Source organism: Sycon ciliatum, chromosome 9 (assembly GCF_964019385.1).
Source record: "Sycon ciliatum chromosome 9, ocSycCili1.1, whole genome shotgun sequence".
Lineage (NCBI taxonomy): Eukaryota > Metazoa > Porifera > Calcarea > Leucosolenida > Sycettidae > Sycon > Sycon ciliatum.
The window spans coordinates 1,625,494-1,639,011 of record NC_088651.1 but is presented as its reverse complement, the minus strand read 5'-3'; the positions used below and the strand labels follow the sequence as shown (position 1 = coordinate 1,639,011).

General features: G+C 46.3%; 1 protein-coding gene across 1 annotated transcript in view; it reads left to right on the top strand.

Annotated features, from left to right (window-relative positions):
- LOC135824597 (uncharacterized) overlaps positions 1-13,518 on the top strand; it is a 130,956-nt gene that overhangs the window by 2,134 nt on the left and 115,304 nt on the right. The window contains exons 3-7 of the mRNA XM_065337331.1: positions 1,128-1,398; positions 3,347-3,460; positions 5,442-5,588; positions 8,407-8,552; positions 9,310-9,642. Of these exons, the coding sequence (XP_065193403.1) occupies positions 1,128-1,398; positions 3,347-3,460; positions 5,442-5,588; positions 8,407-8,552; positions 9,310-9,642 (1,011 nt within the window). The remainder of the gene's footprint in view (positions 1-1,127; positions 1,399-3,346; positions 3,461-5,441; positions 5,589-8,406; positions 8,553-9,309; positions 9,643-13,518) is intronic.

The following is a 13,518-nucleotide window of genomic DNA, read 5'->3' as shown; positions in this document are numbered from 1 at the left end:
GTCCAAAAAGTAGTGAAGATCCCCGTTCTGCCAAGTCTGAATCAGCATCCACTGTGAGTATGCAGTTGCCAGGGGTATGGTGCATGTTGCGAAGATAAAGTGACTTCAAAACTGCCATGTTTCGGAGCTACCTTTCACTAATGGAGATTTTTGGCATTATGAATTCCATAGCTTGTGGATACAGAGTAATTTGTGCACCGAATTCTGACACTATTTGCTAAAGATTTATATTCAATTACGCGATCGTTCAGCCTAAAAGAGTAATCAATAGGTGAAAATCCACGAGTGTTTCAGCCCTAGAAAAATGCATTTGCGAGTTGAGTTTTCCATGATTTTAACGCGTTTTTTTAAATACACTTAACCAAAGCACCCGTGACTCTGTGATAATGAAGATTTGGGACTTAGAAATTCTTACACAGTGATCTGGTGGATGACAGCAATGTCATGGTACAAATTAACTCGAAATGCTCAAAAATCACATAATCCCCTTTGGGATCTATTATCAATGTTTAGAATCAACTCGTAAAAACTCCATGTCAATCTCCAATTGACACAAACCTTGTTTATTCAACATAATCATATCCTATCCAATAAAAACAGTTTATAAAACAGCTTTTTAGGATCGGACCCAGTCCGCATAACCAAGAGAGCTAGCTCCCTTGGCTGCTGTTGGATTATGCAAGAATGGGCCTTCCAGATAAGGTCTAAAAAGGAAAAGTGGTTATAGTTATGAAAAGAACACCGGTAACCATAGAGACAGACCACACTCTCATAATTTAGATACTGGTTATAATAGACCGAATAATGAAAATGATCTCATAGCCTATGAAGAGTCAAAGAAATTGAACCAATGACAACAAATACTCGTCCAGCAACACAAATAACAGCTGTCCACTAATTTTGTTGTTGGAGATTGAGTAGGAGTTTTACTGGTTGATTCTAAATACAATAAATGCTCCGGCCTTGGGTTTATGACCAATAAAAACTAATTATAAAAACCTCGGGGACCGCGGTTTTTCTAAAAGTTTTTATTGGTCATAAACCCTCGGCCTCCTCATTTATTGTATACATAACATATATCTCTCCCAATGTCTGAGTGTGCCTCTTGCTTCGTTGCATGATTTCAGAGATCGATGACAGTGGAAGCGGTAGTGGCAGTGGCAGCGGGAAACATTAGCATCAGCGGCGGCAGCGGAAGCGGAAGCGGTAGCGGAAGCGGTAGCGGAAGCGGTAATGGAAGCGGAAGCGGTAGCGGCGTGCCGTTTAATAGGACCTGCGATAATTTCTTCTTTCTGGCGCCAAGCGGCCAGGAGTGTCTGCCATGTCTGTGTAACCCACAGTTGACAGTACAGTGCATCAACACCACTGGAGAGTGTGTATGCCAGCCAGGTATTTCAGGTGAGTGAAGATCAATGGGCTTAGAATGTGGAAGTTGAGGGGAGAAAGAGAGAGAGAGAGTGAGAGAGAGAGAGAGAGAGAGAGAGAGAGAAAGAGAGAGAGAGAGAGAGAGAGAGAGAGAGCGAGAGCGCGAGAGCGAGAGCGCGAGAGCGCGAGAGCGCGAGAGAGAGAGAGAGAGAGGGAGAGGAGAGAGAGAGAGAGAGAGAGAGAGAGAGAGAGAGAGAGAGAGAGAGAGAGAGAGAGAGAGAGAGAGAGAGAGAGAGAGAGAGAGAGAGAGAGAGAGAGAGAGAGAGAGAGAGAGAGAGAGAGAGAGAGAGAGGGAGAGGGAGAGGGAGAGGGAGAGGGAGAGGGAGAGGGAGAGGGAGAGGGAGAGGGAGAGGGAGAGGGAGAGGGAGAGAGAGAGAGATGAGGGAGCGAGACGGAGAGATGAGGGAAGCGAGAGGAAGAGGGAGAGGGAGAGGGAGAGGGAGAGGGAGAGGGAGTGGGAGTGGGAGAGGGAGTGAGTGAGTGAGTGAGTGAGTGAGAGAGAGAGAGACAGAGAGAGAAAGAGACAGAGACAGAGAGACAGGCAGAGAGACAGACAGAGAGAGACACAGAGAGAGACACAGAGAGAGACACAGAGAGACAGAGAGGGAGAGAGGTAGGGGGGAGTGAGGGAGAAATAGAGAGAGAGACAGAAAGAGAGAGAAATATAAAGAGAGAGAAAGAGAGAGGTAGAGAGAGAGTGAGTGAGAGAGAGACAGGGGGAGAGAGAGAGTGTGTGTGGGGGGGGTGGGGGGCGCGCGCACGAGTGCGTGAGTGTGTGAGGGAGTGAGAGGGAGTGAGAGTGTAAGGCAGGGAGAAAAAGAGAGAGAGTGAGAAGGAGAGAAATAGAGAAAGGGAGAAAAGCGAGAAAAGCAAGAAGAGGGAGAGAGTGAGTGAGAGGAGAGAGAGAGAGAGAGAGAGAGAGAGAGAGAGAGAGAGAGAGAGAGGGAGAGAGAAAGAGAGCACTTTGGTCTACCAGACACCGTCCAGGCAAGCTTCAGTGGAAGCACTATTACTCTTTTGTCACTTGTTTTGGAAATGGTCACGTAGTATGCATTTATGGCCTTTTCCCCATCAAACTGTATGTGATCCGGAAATACGAATATATTTCAAAGTTTGGGTAGTGCCCGGTCCCGGGATAAACAAGGTGTGAGTGTATATTGCTCGGAATGTAATGGGTACGATTACTTTTATGATGGGGATGACTTTTGTTTTATTTCGCAAATCCAAACCGGAATTTGTTCCCAGTGACAAGGTAGCTAAAATATATGATGTAGGACAGGAAATAGGTGTACGTGAAAATGTGTGTTAATGCACTGGAAATGATCAGCTGGAGATCAATAGTACGGATCCGGTGTAGAACATGGCAATCAGCTACTGTTGCAGGTACAGGTAGAATCCTGATAATTCGAACCTCCAAATGCCAGAAAAAACTTCTAATTATCTGGACGTTCTAATTATCCAAACATGAACCCACAACACAATATGTATGTCAAAATGCTCCCATGGTCACGCTGAGTTGCGCTATGGACCTTAGACACAGATCTCACGGATACTGAACTGACCGGCACAGCCAGCTCATGCAAACTGCACTGACCAGTACAATGTCCAGTAAACTTCGAATTACACTTTGCTAACTTCCAATTATCAGCACAAATCCTATACATTTTCTATGTAAGTGGAATCTGTGGGACTTCGAATTAACCTGACATATCCAGTTCGAGGTTCGAATTATCAGAATTTTTTTATGTGGGAATCGTACTGATAGAAATCGGTCCTGGAAAAACTTCTAATTAAGCGGCATGTTCGAATTAAGCCATATTCGAATTATCAGGATTCCACCTGTGTTGATCAAGGACTACAACAGGCACAGTCAGCGAAAGATTGTGTTTATATGGTTTATGGCGTTACTCCTCTTTGACAGGTGAGAGGTGTGATAATTGCTCCGCTGGACTCTATGCACCTACCAGTCGAGACAGCTATCTGGCACAATGTACCGTTGCTGGCTGTCGCTTCATCGTCGGTGATCGCTGCCAAAGTAAGACATTGTATGTATAACTCATAATCACAAGGTGATCATAGAGGCATTAACCCTTTACCGTTTGTACGTACAAATTTCGACCGCTCGCGGTCGATGACTTCTATGCGCACAGCGCTGGACTAGTTCACCGCAGAGAGCTGGGATTTTCCCTACTGGTAGCCAAGATGTACGCGCAGAGGATGCCGACAATTTTTTTGTGTGATGCAATACAAAAAATCGCGAAAATCGCGACTTGAAAAATGCGCTTTGGGAAAAGTGCGTACCCTGCGACTTTTGGTATTGCCTGCAGATTATTTCGACTTTTGCTTGAGCTGGCCTCACGACTGTCTGCCCTGCTGTGCAAGCCATGGACGCGGAGCAAGCTCTTTCGCTTCTGGAGACCCTTCCTGACGACTCTGTCGCTGCCTCATCCAGCGAAGATGAGTTTGTGGAGCCAGACAATTCTGTTGAAAATATTTATTCTGACGACGACCGCGACGATGACATGGCGAGTGAAAGCAGCGCCAGTGAGAGTGACATGGATGTCACAGACGACGACATTGTCGCTGAGATGAGTGCCACTAATGGTGGAAGGGGACGTGGCAGAGAGAGAGGATTCGGCCGTGGAATAGGCCGTCGTCACGGTAGAGGTCGTGGTGCACAGGTACTATGTACAGCCAGCGGTGCAACCTGCACTAGTCGATATTTGCAATACTTGGGATACTGCTGACACCGCTGTGACTGGTAACACTCCTGCATTCCACCCAGAGAACGAACCTGGTATCCACTTACCTGAGGGAGCCACTCCAGTGCAAGGATCTGATTTATTGCATATTGCAACAGTTTGCCCGATTGGGAATAAATCCAAATAATTATTAGTGCTAAATAGTGAAATCTGTGTTCGTTTTCTGGACTTGAAAGTTGTTGCATCGCATTCCTGAGGGTTTTTACTTTCAGAATCACCCCATTTTGTACATAATAAAAGTGAAAAATAAAAAAGTTACGGCATGAACAATGACGGTCGGTTTATGCTGTACAAATACCTAAAACGGTAAAGGGTTAATAAGCGAGAGAATTGTGAATGATGTCTCTGAATCCAACTCTATCGTGTGCTGCATGAGAGAGAGCATGCAAGGGAAGACCCGTCCAACTTTTAATGTTAGAAATCCATGATGTCGCGGGCCTTCCTCTCGGTCGAGATCCAGGAGTTGATCCTTGCAGGAAGGGCTTGGAGAAAACGTCAAGTCTCGTAACATGGCCAAACCACATCAACTTAAATTTCTTGACTTTGTTCGCTAGCCGCATCCTTGCTCCGATGATGTCATTGATTTCTTCCAGGATAGATTGGTTGGTACGCCGGTCGTGGTATGTTACTCCTAAGAGACTAGTGGCTATATTGTTTTACAGATATGTTCTTTTGCAATTTGGTCCTACTGTTAATCTACTCCTGATCCACTGTGGTCCCAAAGTTTCTCATTCTTTGGTTCCTGTGGTTCGCTGTTGTCCCAATGTAATCCCACTCTTTGGGTCCTATGGTTCACTGTGGTTCTTTTTCCATCCCACTCTTTGGTTCCTGTGTCCTGCGGTGCCAATGTAATCCCACTATTTGGTTCCTGTATCCTGTGGTCTTCTGTTATTTCACTCTGGCTCCCTGTTACGCCCCCCCCCCCCCCCTTGTAGTCAGCTCCTGCCCACTCTGGTCCCTCTCTTTGGTCCTTGGTTTAGTGGAATTTGTACTACTCTTTTGTCACTCTTCGTGGAAATATTGACTTCATATGTGATATGCATGGCCTTTCCCCATCAATATGTATGTTTTTTGGAGTTGCAGACATATCAAAGTTTAGGGTAGTGCCCGGTCCCGGACCGCCCGTATATGCGAGGTAGGAGTGTATGTCTACTGTTGGGGCACTTTGACCTGTTTGGAAAAAGAACACCCGATCACTTGTGACCTAGTTGGGAATTCTTAACGCTTGCTCAACGCTTGATTTTTCTGCTACAGATTGCACATGTGACATTCCCGGTAGCCAGGGTGCCTCGTGCAATGATGACGGCGAGTGTAGCTGTAATCCTGGTGTGGTTGGGCCCAAATGCAATGAATGCCCTACGACAACCGAGCTATTCCAAAGCCCCACCGGGGTTTGCGAAGGTAAGAGCATACTATATCACGGCTGCCATTGTCTCTTTGCCAGTTCCACCAGGGTGGTGAAGACCTACATGCACATCGATGATAGCAAGAGTAGATAGTCAAGAGTGTGAAACTCAGCATCTCTTCTACAGAAAGTGCAGAAACTGCACATACCCCGGCCCACGGTGGATTTGTTTGTTGACGTCACCTTTTTCCGAAACACATGGCGTGTGTCATACAGAACACGTGCATATTGCTGCAGAGCAGTGTGAGAGCACGTGTTGAAAGCTCGGCCAAGTGCACGAGGCAAAACTTCCCAAAAGACTCGCAGCACGTGCGTCATACGGTATGACTCATGCTTTCCAGAAAAGATTGCGTCGACAAAGATTTCCGCCGTGGGTCTACCTATCCGGGAGTTGCACACTCTTGTTTATCTACTCTTGATGACGGTGTTGTAGCCTTCCATAGTAGCTGATACCCATCATGATTCTACCTCTCCGTTTGTGTTTGACGGTGTAACATCAGAAATACTTACTCTCGATATTCTGTGAAAGCAGAAATTTTCGTAGGTGTTTTATTTTCGGTAACTTTGGTGCCAATTTTTTTTACAGAAAAAACACCGAAAAATCCGGTACTACTACAGTATACACTTACCTGGAAAACGGGTTTTACCAAAAATTTCCCTCCACCAACCCCGCCGATTTTGGAGAATACCGAATACAGTCAACTTCGCTAATAACGACTGCGGATATAACGACAATTCGCGAATAACGACATAATTTTCATGCCCAGAGCAAAGTCCCATCCAACTGTGACACATATAATGAGACTTCGGGTATAACGACACTTCGCGAATAAGGACACTTTTCTGATGCCCCGCCGAGTGTCGTTATAAGCGAAGTTGACTGTATATTGCACCTTCGAAAATGTCTGCTTTTACAGTAACATACTTTACTCTGTACATTGGAGTTCTTCATGAACCATTAATTGATTGTAGATTTAGGAAACAATAATAGAAATGATATAAAGCACGCCAATATTGATATTTCTGACTGCTTTGAACTGGCTCTAGACAAGAAAAACTGGCTGGTGCTGGTGGAAAAATGTGCTGCGCTTGAGTAGTTATTCTTAAGCGATGCGTTTAACAATAACGAGATGCCTTTTGTTGGCTCTTCTGCCTGGATTTCGTTGACAGATGCGTTAAGCCCATGGATCCTTCCATGAGTGACATGCGAACTGTAACTATTATTATTATAAGGAACCAATACGGCACTTCTTCTTAAAAACGAAACTCTTCGAAAATTCAAAGAGTCACAATTTGAACGTGCTTAAATGTGTAAGCTACTGCACTGGAGTCTGCGATTGATAAGAAATTTTTAACATCATCTAATATTATCCCACCTGAAAATTCACTGACTAACGTTGCTCGCTGATCAAATAATTATGTAATCTTCCCTCTGCTGTCTTAAATCCTACTCTAATTTTCTTTCTGACAATGGGTGACTGGCCCGAGACGTCAATAATTTTTCAACATCGCTAGCAAACGAAATGTCATCCAGCGCATGCGCCAGGAGTGAATTGCAACTAAATAGAGCGGTTGTCAGTTGACAAACCCGCTTCTAGTCTTCTTTTTTTCTTTTTAAAATCTATTCCTTTTTTTAACTTGGATCGTGAGCCAATTAAATTATGGTGATTTGTGGCACTCGCTGACTGTATAAGATCTGGTTACGTTTGCAGGCAGTTAATTATAACTCGTAATATTTTGTCCTTCTCCTTTTCCTTTTTCCTTATATTTGTGTGCCTGTAGTCGATCTCATAAAGTAGGGCAACACTGCCTGTTTGTTCTTCGACATTAAACGAGAGAGCTTGGAAGCTCAGGGCCCTACGCTATGCTTTTAATGTAAAAAGGCCAGAAAATCCTATTATAAGGAGATAAAAAGGAAAAGAAGGAGCAAACCAAAAGCGGATGAAGTGAGAGAAAAATAACAATCCGCAATAAACTCTGCAAATACTTTTGCCTAACTCATATTCAAACTGATTGAAACGTTTTTGCAATACAATGATGTAGCCAATCAACGGAAAAAAAACATTTCCATCAGTTCTACGTACGATGAGCTAGGCAAAAAATGTCCTGATGTCTGTCCTGACGTTTCCTGTGACCGGCGCTGACTCTGCCGATCACGGGCGTTCTGGACTCGACGGAATCTCTCTTCCGACGTTTCCTGTGACCGGCGCTGAATCGCCCGTTCACGCTTATTTTGGAGACGTCGGGATCTCTCTTCCAAAGGATCTCTCTTCCAAAGTGTGTTTTTGCTGACGCATCCTATCACCTATTCCGCAACTAGCGCCCATTCTAATTTTATTTCCTCCTCGTCTCCCTATTAATTTTCTTTCCAAATCTCCCTCTACATCAGGGAGTCGTATACATTATACGACGAATATTGTGGCCAGCTGTTTGTGGACAGCTGTTATGTACAATCCTGTAGAACCTTTGTAGTCACAAATACGGGACAGATACGGTAGCTCGAGACGTGACACAAACACACAAACAAACAAACACCAAATCACAGATACGGGACAGATACGGTAGCTCCAGGCGTGACACAAACATACACACAAACAAACAAACACCAAATCACAGGTATGGGACAGATACGGGACAGATACGGTAGCTCCAGGCGTGACACAAACACACAAACACACAAACACCAAATTAAAGCTGTGTGGACCCTGGCTAGCGCCAGACGTTACTGAAGTACCGTCTTCTGCATAGCTACGGGAATAAACCAATCTAATCCAATCCAATATATCGCTGCTCAACGTTTATGTTTTGCTTCAGAGTCAGACGACTTCTTGCCATTCGGCCCGGCAGCCAATGATACTCAGCTAGGAACTAATGCCATCGTAACCACCGCTCGAATACCCTTTGGCGTGGACCTGATCTTTTCCAACGCGCTCACAAACCTCTCGTTTGGATCTGCTTTCGTAAGTAGAGCGCATTCTAGTGGCAAGAAAAATGTGCCGAGTTAATTACAGCGAGGAGCATAACTTGGCGAGGGGGGGGGGACTCAAATGACTAATGCTCGGTTTCATACTGGCGCCTGGCCAACTCTTCAGTTCAGGAAGTGACGAGTTCTGTCCTGCTCCCATGTTGGTCTGCATGACAATCAGCCATAGTGTTTAAAAAAATTGTCTTCTGACCAATGTACATTGCATATGATTGCAGCAGACACGATTGAAATAGACAACAGCGTTGCAGTAAACATGTTTCTTATGGCACTGATGATGAGTACCTGAAGTTAGAAAGGGCGTTAAGCAGTTCCAAACTGCAGCACCAGTACCGGTGCCTCATGTGAGCATGGGGGTAAATTTTGAGTTGTAACTGCCACGCACGGGAATGGATTTGAGCTGTAACTGCCATACATGGGAAGGGATTTGAGCTTTTTAACTCCAATGCATGTGAATGGATTTGAGCTGTACCTGCCATAGATGGGCATGGATTTGAGCTGTAACTGCCATACATAGGAATGATTTGAGCTGTAACTGCCATACATGGGAATGATTTGAGCTGTAACTGCCATACATGGGAATGATTTGAGCTGTAACTGCCATACATGAGAATGTATTTGAAGTGTAACTGCCATAGGTGGGCATGGACCGGAGTTGCTGGCCCTGCAGTGAGTGTCTCTGCACAGTCGTCTGATGTGTGCATTGTCATTCTTCTAACTTCATTATGTTACAGGTGAGCAGTGATGGGTACGTGTCATTCCGCAACCTGCTCTCCATCTCGGTCTCATTCGCCAATCTCGTCAACCAGCAGGGAAACCCCGTACTGGCCCCGTTTTGGTCGGCTAACGATGCCAGCGAAGGAACGTCCTTCTACGGCCTGCGCACTGACTCGGCGTCGATCGACGGTGCACTGGACCTGCTGAGACGTGGCAGGCCGGGCAATAGCATGCAGAACATTGTGGTGGGAAACTTTCGACCGTCGCAGGTCCTCGTTGCCACTTGGACGTATATCCAGTCGTGTCCTGGCGGTCAGGCGGGAGTCAATTCTGGAAGGCCGTTTCTTGGGGTGAGTGTGTTGTAGTACGTTGTTTTGTGTACGTCGGCTGTGTGTGGTGTTGGTGTGAAAAGCAGTCTTCGTCTTCAGTTTGTCATGTCTAGTTGTGTTTCGTCGTCGTGTCAATAAATTTTCCTCCAAATGTAATCATTTCGTCCATCATCTCAGACCCACAAGGTTTGATTTGAAATAAAAGAAAAAGAAAACGAACAATTCAGATTGTCTTGGTCATCGATGGATAGCCATCGACATCATCAGCAAATCGAATTTTCGAGTGAAATTCGAGTATCGTCACAAAAAGCACTCGATCAGTCGAAACTAGGGCTTTGTTCGACTGAAAAATGCCCGCGAACAGAAAATACTTTTCGAATGCTCCGCGCGTGCTCTAGTACACGGCGCACTACGAGTCCTCATACTTGCGCATGTAGCTACTAGTTCTTACTACTAAAGTCTAAAGTACTAGTAGTACGGTAGTTGTAAGCGCACAAGGCACAGTCGAAACGGACTTCTTAACACTTTCCTCTCTCTCTCGAACTGTGAAGAGTTTTGCCAAGTGTGCTTTTTGTTTCATTTCAAGTATCCTGGAGTCATGGCTTTGTCCCCAACTACCAGCACCGGTATGCCTCCCGCTCCCAGTAGCCCTGCTGGCGTTGCCCCGGCATCTGCACCTATGGTGAGTTCCCCGCAGAGAGAGGGCAACTCAAAGTGCGCCAAATATTTGAGGTTCTACCTCACCGTGGATCTCATCCTGCTGAGGCAGTGTAGGGCCCACCCTCAGCAATTTGCCGTCCGCGGGTCTCCTGATATGCAAGCGATAGCGGAGAAGCTCGGGCGAGATCCGCCTTTTCAAGGGGTCTCCAAGAGAGCTCCTATCGCCAATAGGCTGAATCAGAAGAAGCATCCGCCGCTTCGCATCATCCTCAACGGCAATGAGAAACAACCGCAACGCAAACTCAAGGGGGAGGAGCGAATCCAACAAATCAACTTGCTCTGCAACAAACGCAGCCATTGCACATCTCAAAATCTCCAGTCCTCAACTGCTCAAGCTAAAAAAACTCGATTCGAAAATAGTATACTGTGCTGCATGATGAGCATTCATTCGAATTTTCGCGCTGATTTTCTTTTTGCCATTCGAATAATCAAATCGAAAATTTGATTTGATTATTCTCCGTAGTAATAATAATAATGTAATAGGTGTATGTATGCTACGACCTGAATACTTACTATTCGTATTTCCCGCTCGTTCCCCTTGGCAATGAGCCACTCACATAGAAGAGCGCATGCTCCAGGTTCTGTCTGTTGTAGTTAGTCTTGAGTTGTCGTTGTCCTGTTCTCCTTCTGTTTACACTCTTATCGAATACTTCTAATTATCCAATCATAATACCCTTGTGTTCCGGTGTGAGGGGGCATCATTAGCCGGGAGCAGCTAACACTGGTGGCAGCGGAAAACGTCCACCACTACATCGCTGGCGGAGTATGTACGCCTTCGGAGATCGCCGACTATGAAGAACCACGAAGGCCCACGCAAGTGAAACCATATCCTCATCCACTCTCTTCGTCAATATTTTCCTTTCTGCATTGTGTTTCTTTCTGCTCGTCGTTTTCTTGTTGCATGCATTGTTTACCATGGTTTACAGTCCATAGGTCAAGCATTGGCGCCAACCTGTCTGGCCAAACATTTTCGGAACATTTTCTGTGTCCGTGTTTTGTGCATACTGGCTGCTGTCTAGTGTCTTGTTAGGATATCTGCTAGCTGGGTAGTAGAGTCTAGCTACACTGTGTCCGTAGAGTAGTTGCCTATTTGGAATTGTCTCTGCCAAATTTAGTTGTTTGCCGCTATGCACGATAGGTTACGTAATACTAGATTGAGATCGATAGTCGATCGAGTCCACGGGAAAATTTTGCAGATAATATTTTTTTCGAAAATTCAAAAATACAAAAACAATTTTTTTTCACAATGGGCCGTTCAGCGAAATCCAAGAGACAAGAAAAGCTAGAGCGTAGCTTCGCTGAAGCTGGCTGTGACATGAGCATTGCTGAAGAGCGCGAGAGTTCGCCGGCACAAGGGTTGTCCCATCGTTTTCGTTTGCCGGACACAGACACATCACATGCACGTCCACTGCCGAAGCCAGTTTTGCTTCCTGAGACATTCGGAAATCAGCCAGGCCAAGATTTCACCACGTACATGAGGCATTTCGTCCACACATGCGAGTTGAGTGGGTACGACGACGAACAAAAGCTACGGCTACTACCTGCTCGCCTTGTTGGTACAGCTCATGAGATGTTCACCGAAATTCTAACTCACACGCCTGACATAAACTTTTCAGACGCAGTCGAGGCTCTGCATGTCCGTCTTGAGCCGCCCCAGCAAGCATTGATGCACGAGGCCAGTCTTCGCCAGCGAGTGAAGCTGGCGAGTGAAACTCAGCACGGGTATGCCACGGAACTTCGTCGGCTCGCTCGTCGAGCCTACCCAGGACAACAAGGTGCACTGCTTGATTCAATGCTGTTGCAACTTTTTATTGATGGCCAGGCATCGAAGGATTTGCGCTTGGCGTTGGCGTCACCTCGGCCCACTGATTTGGATGCGGCGGTCCAAAAGGCCATCGAGGTAGGTGCTATTTATGCTCGCGAGCAGGCCCGCACCGTACCTCACCAGTACGCACAGCCCGTATTTGCTGCTGCTCCGGAAGTGAAGCCCCGTCGCACTGCTCATGGTCGTGACCCCTACACAGCAGTCGGTCCACTGAAGTCGGAATCTGAGCGAGACCAGTTGGCTTCGCTTTTGTCGAGTTTTGATTCGCGTCTCTCTGCTTTGGAGGCGAAAATGGAGAGCGTGAGTCTGTATCGCCCCACCCGACCCCAGCAAGACCATGTACGTTTTGTTGCTCGTGGTGCTGGTGCTGGTGCGCCTAGTCGTGGTCGTGGCCAGAGTTTTGCTACAAGGCCTGTGCGTGGAGTGTGCCATGGATGTGGTGAAGAGGGCCACTTCATTGCATCTTGCCCGCACGCAAAAAACTAGGTTGGACTGGTGACACGGGGCCGCCGTCAGTCGTCCGAGTGGAGCCCCTCGAGGAGGTATGTGGTGCGATCTCACCCATTATTGTGCACGTTGATGTTTGTCTTTCGTCTTCGTCTTCGTCTCCTGTTGTTGCTCTTGTTGATTCTGGTTCAAGTGTGTCGTTAGTGCATTCTAAATTGTTGCCTAATTTGACAGAGCGACCTCCTCTAGAGTCTGCTCCGCGGTTGTGTGCAGTCAATGGCGCACAACTTCCTGTCGTTGGATCCATGGATCTGTGTATGTCGCTAGGAAATCTGTCTTTCCAGCACACGGTTGTTGTCTCTCCTGGTATTCACTGCGACATGATTCTTGGTTCCGATTTTTTGTTGCAGCATGGTGGTGTATTAGACATTGCTCGTGGTGTTGTGATGTTTGGCGATGTGTCTGTTCCGTTGCATGTTTCTGGGTCTGGGTGTCCTCCGTCACGTACGCCCTATGATCGTATTGTTCCGCGTAATACTTCCCCCTCATGTAATACTCATACTCCTCATTCTGATGCATGCTCCGACGATGTACCTGTTTCGTCGTATTCTTCTCGTGTTGCCCTTGACGATGAGCTGTCTGTGCCTGCTGGCCATGTTGTGCTAGTACCATGTGTCTATGTGGATGCTTGTTCGGAAACTCTGGATTGTGTTGCTGATCCACTAGAGTCGTTTGTGGATAAGTTTCCTACGTTGTCGGTGACACCTGCACTTGTAACAGTGGGTCCCGATCACTCACACATTGTCATGACAATTGAGAATCACGCTGAGCATAATATTATTATACATAAAAACACCAATATTGCCGAACTGTCTCCTCTCATTATGGATGATGATGATGATGAA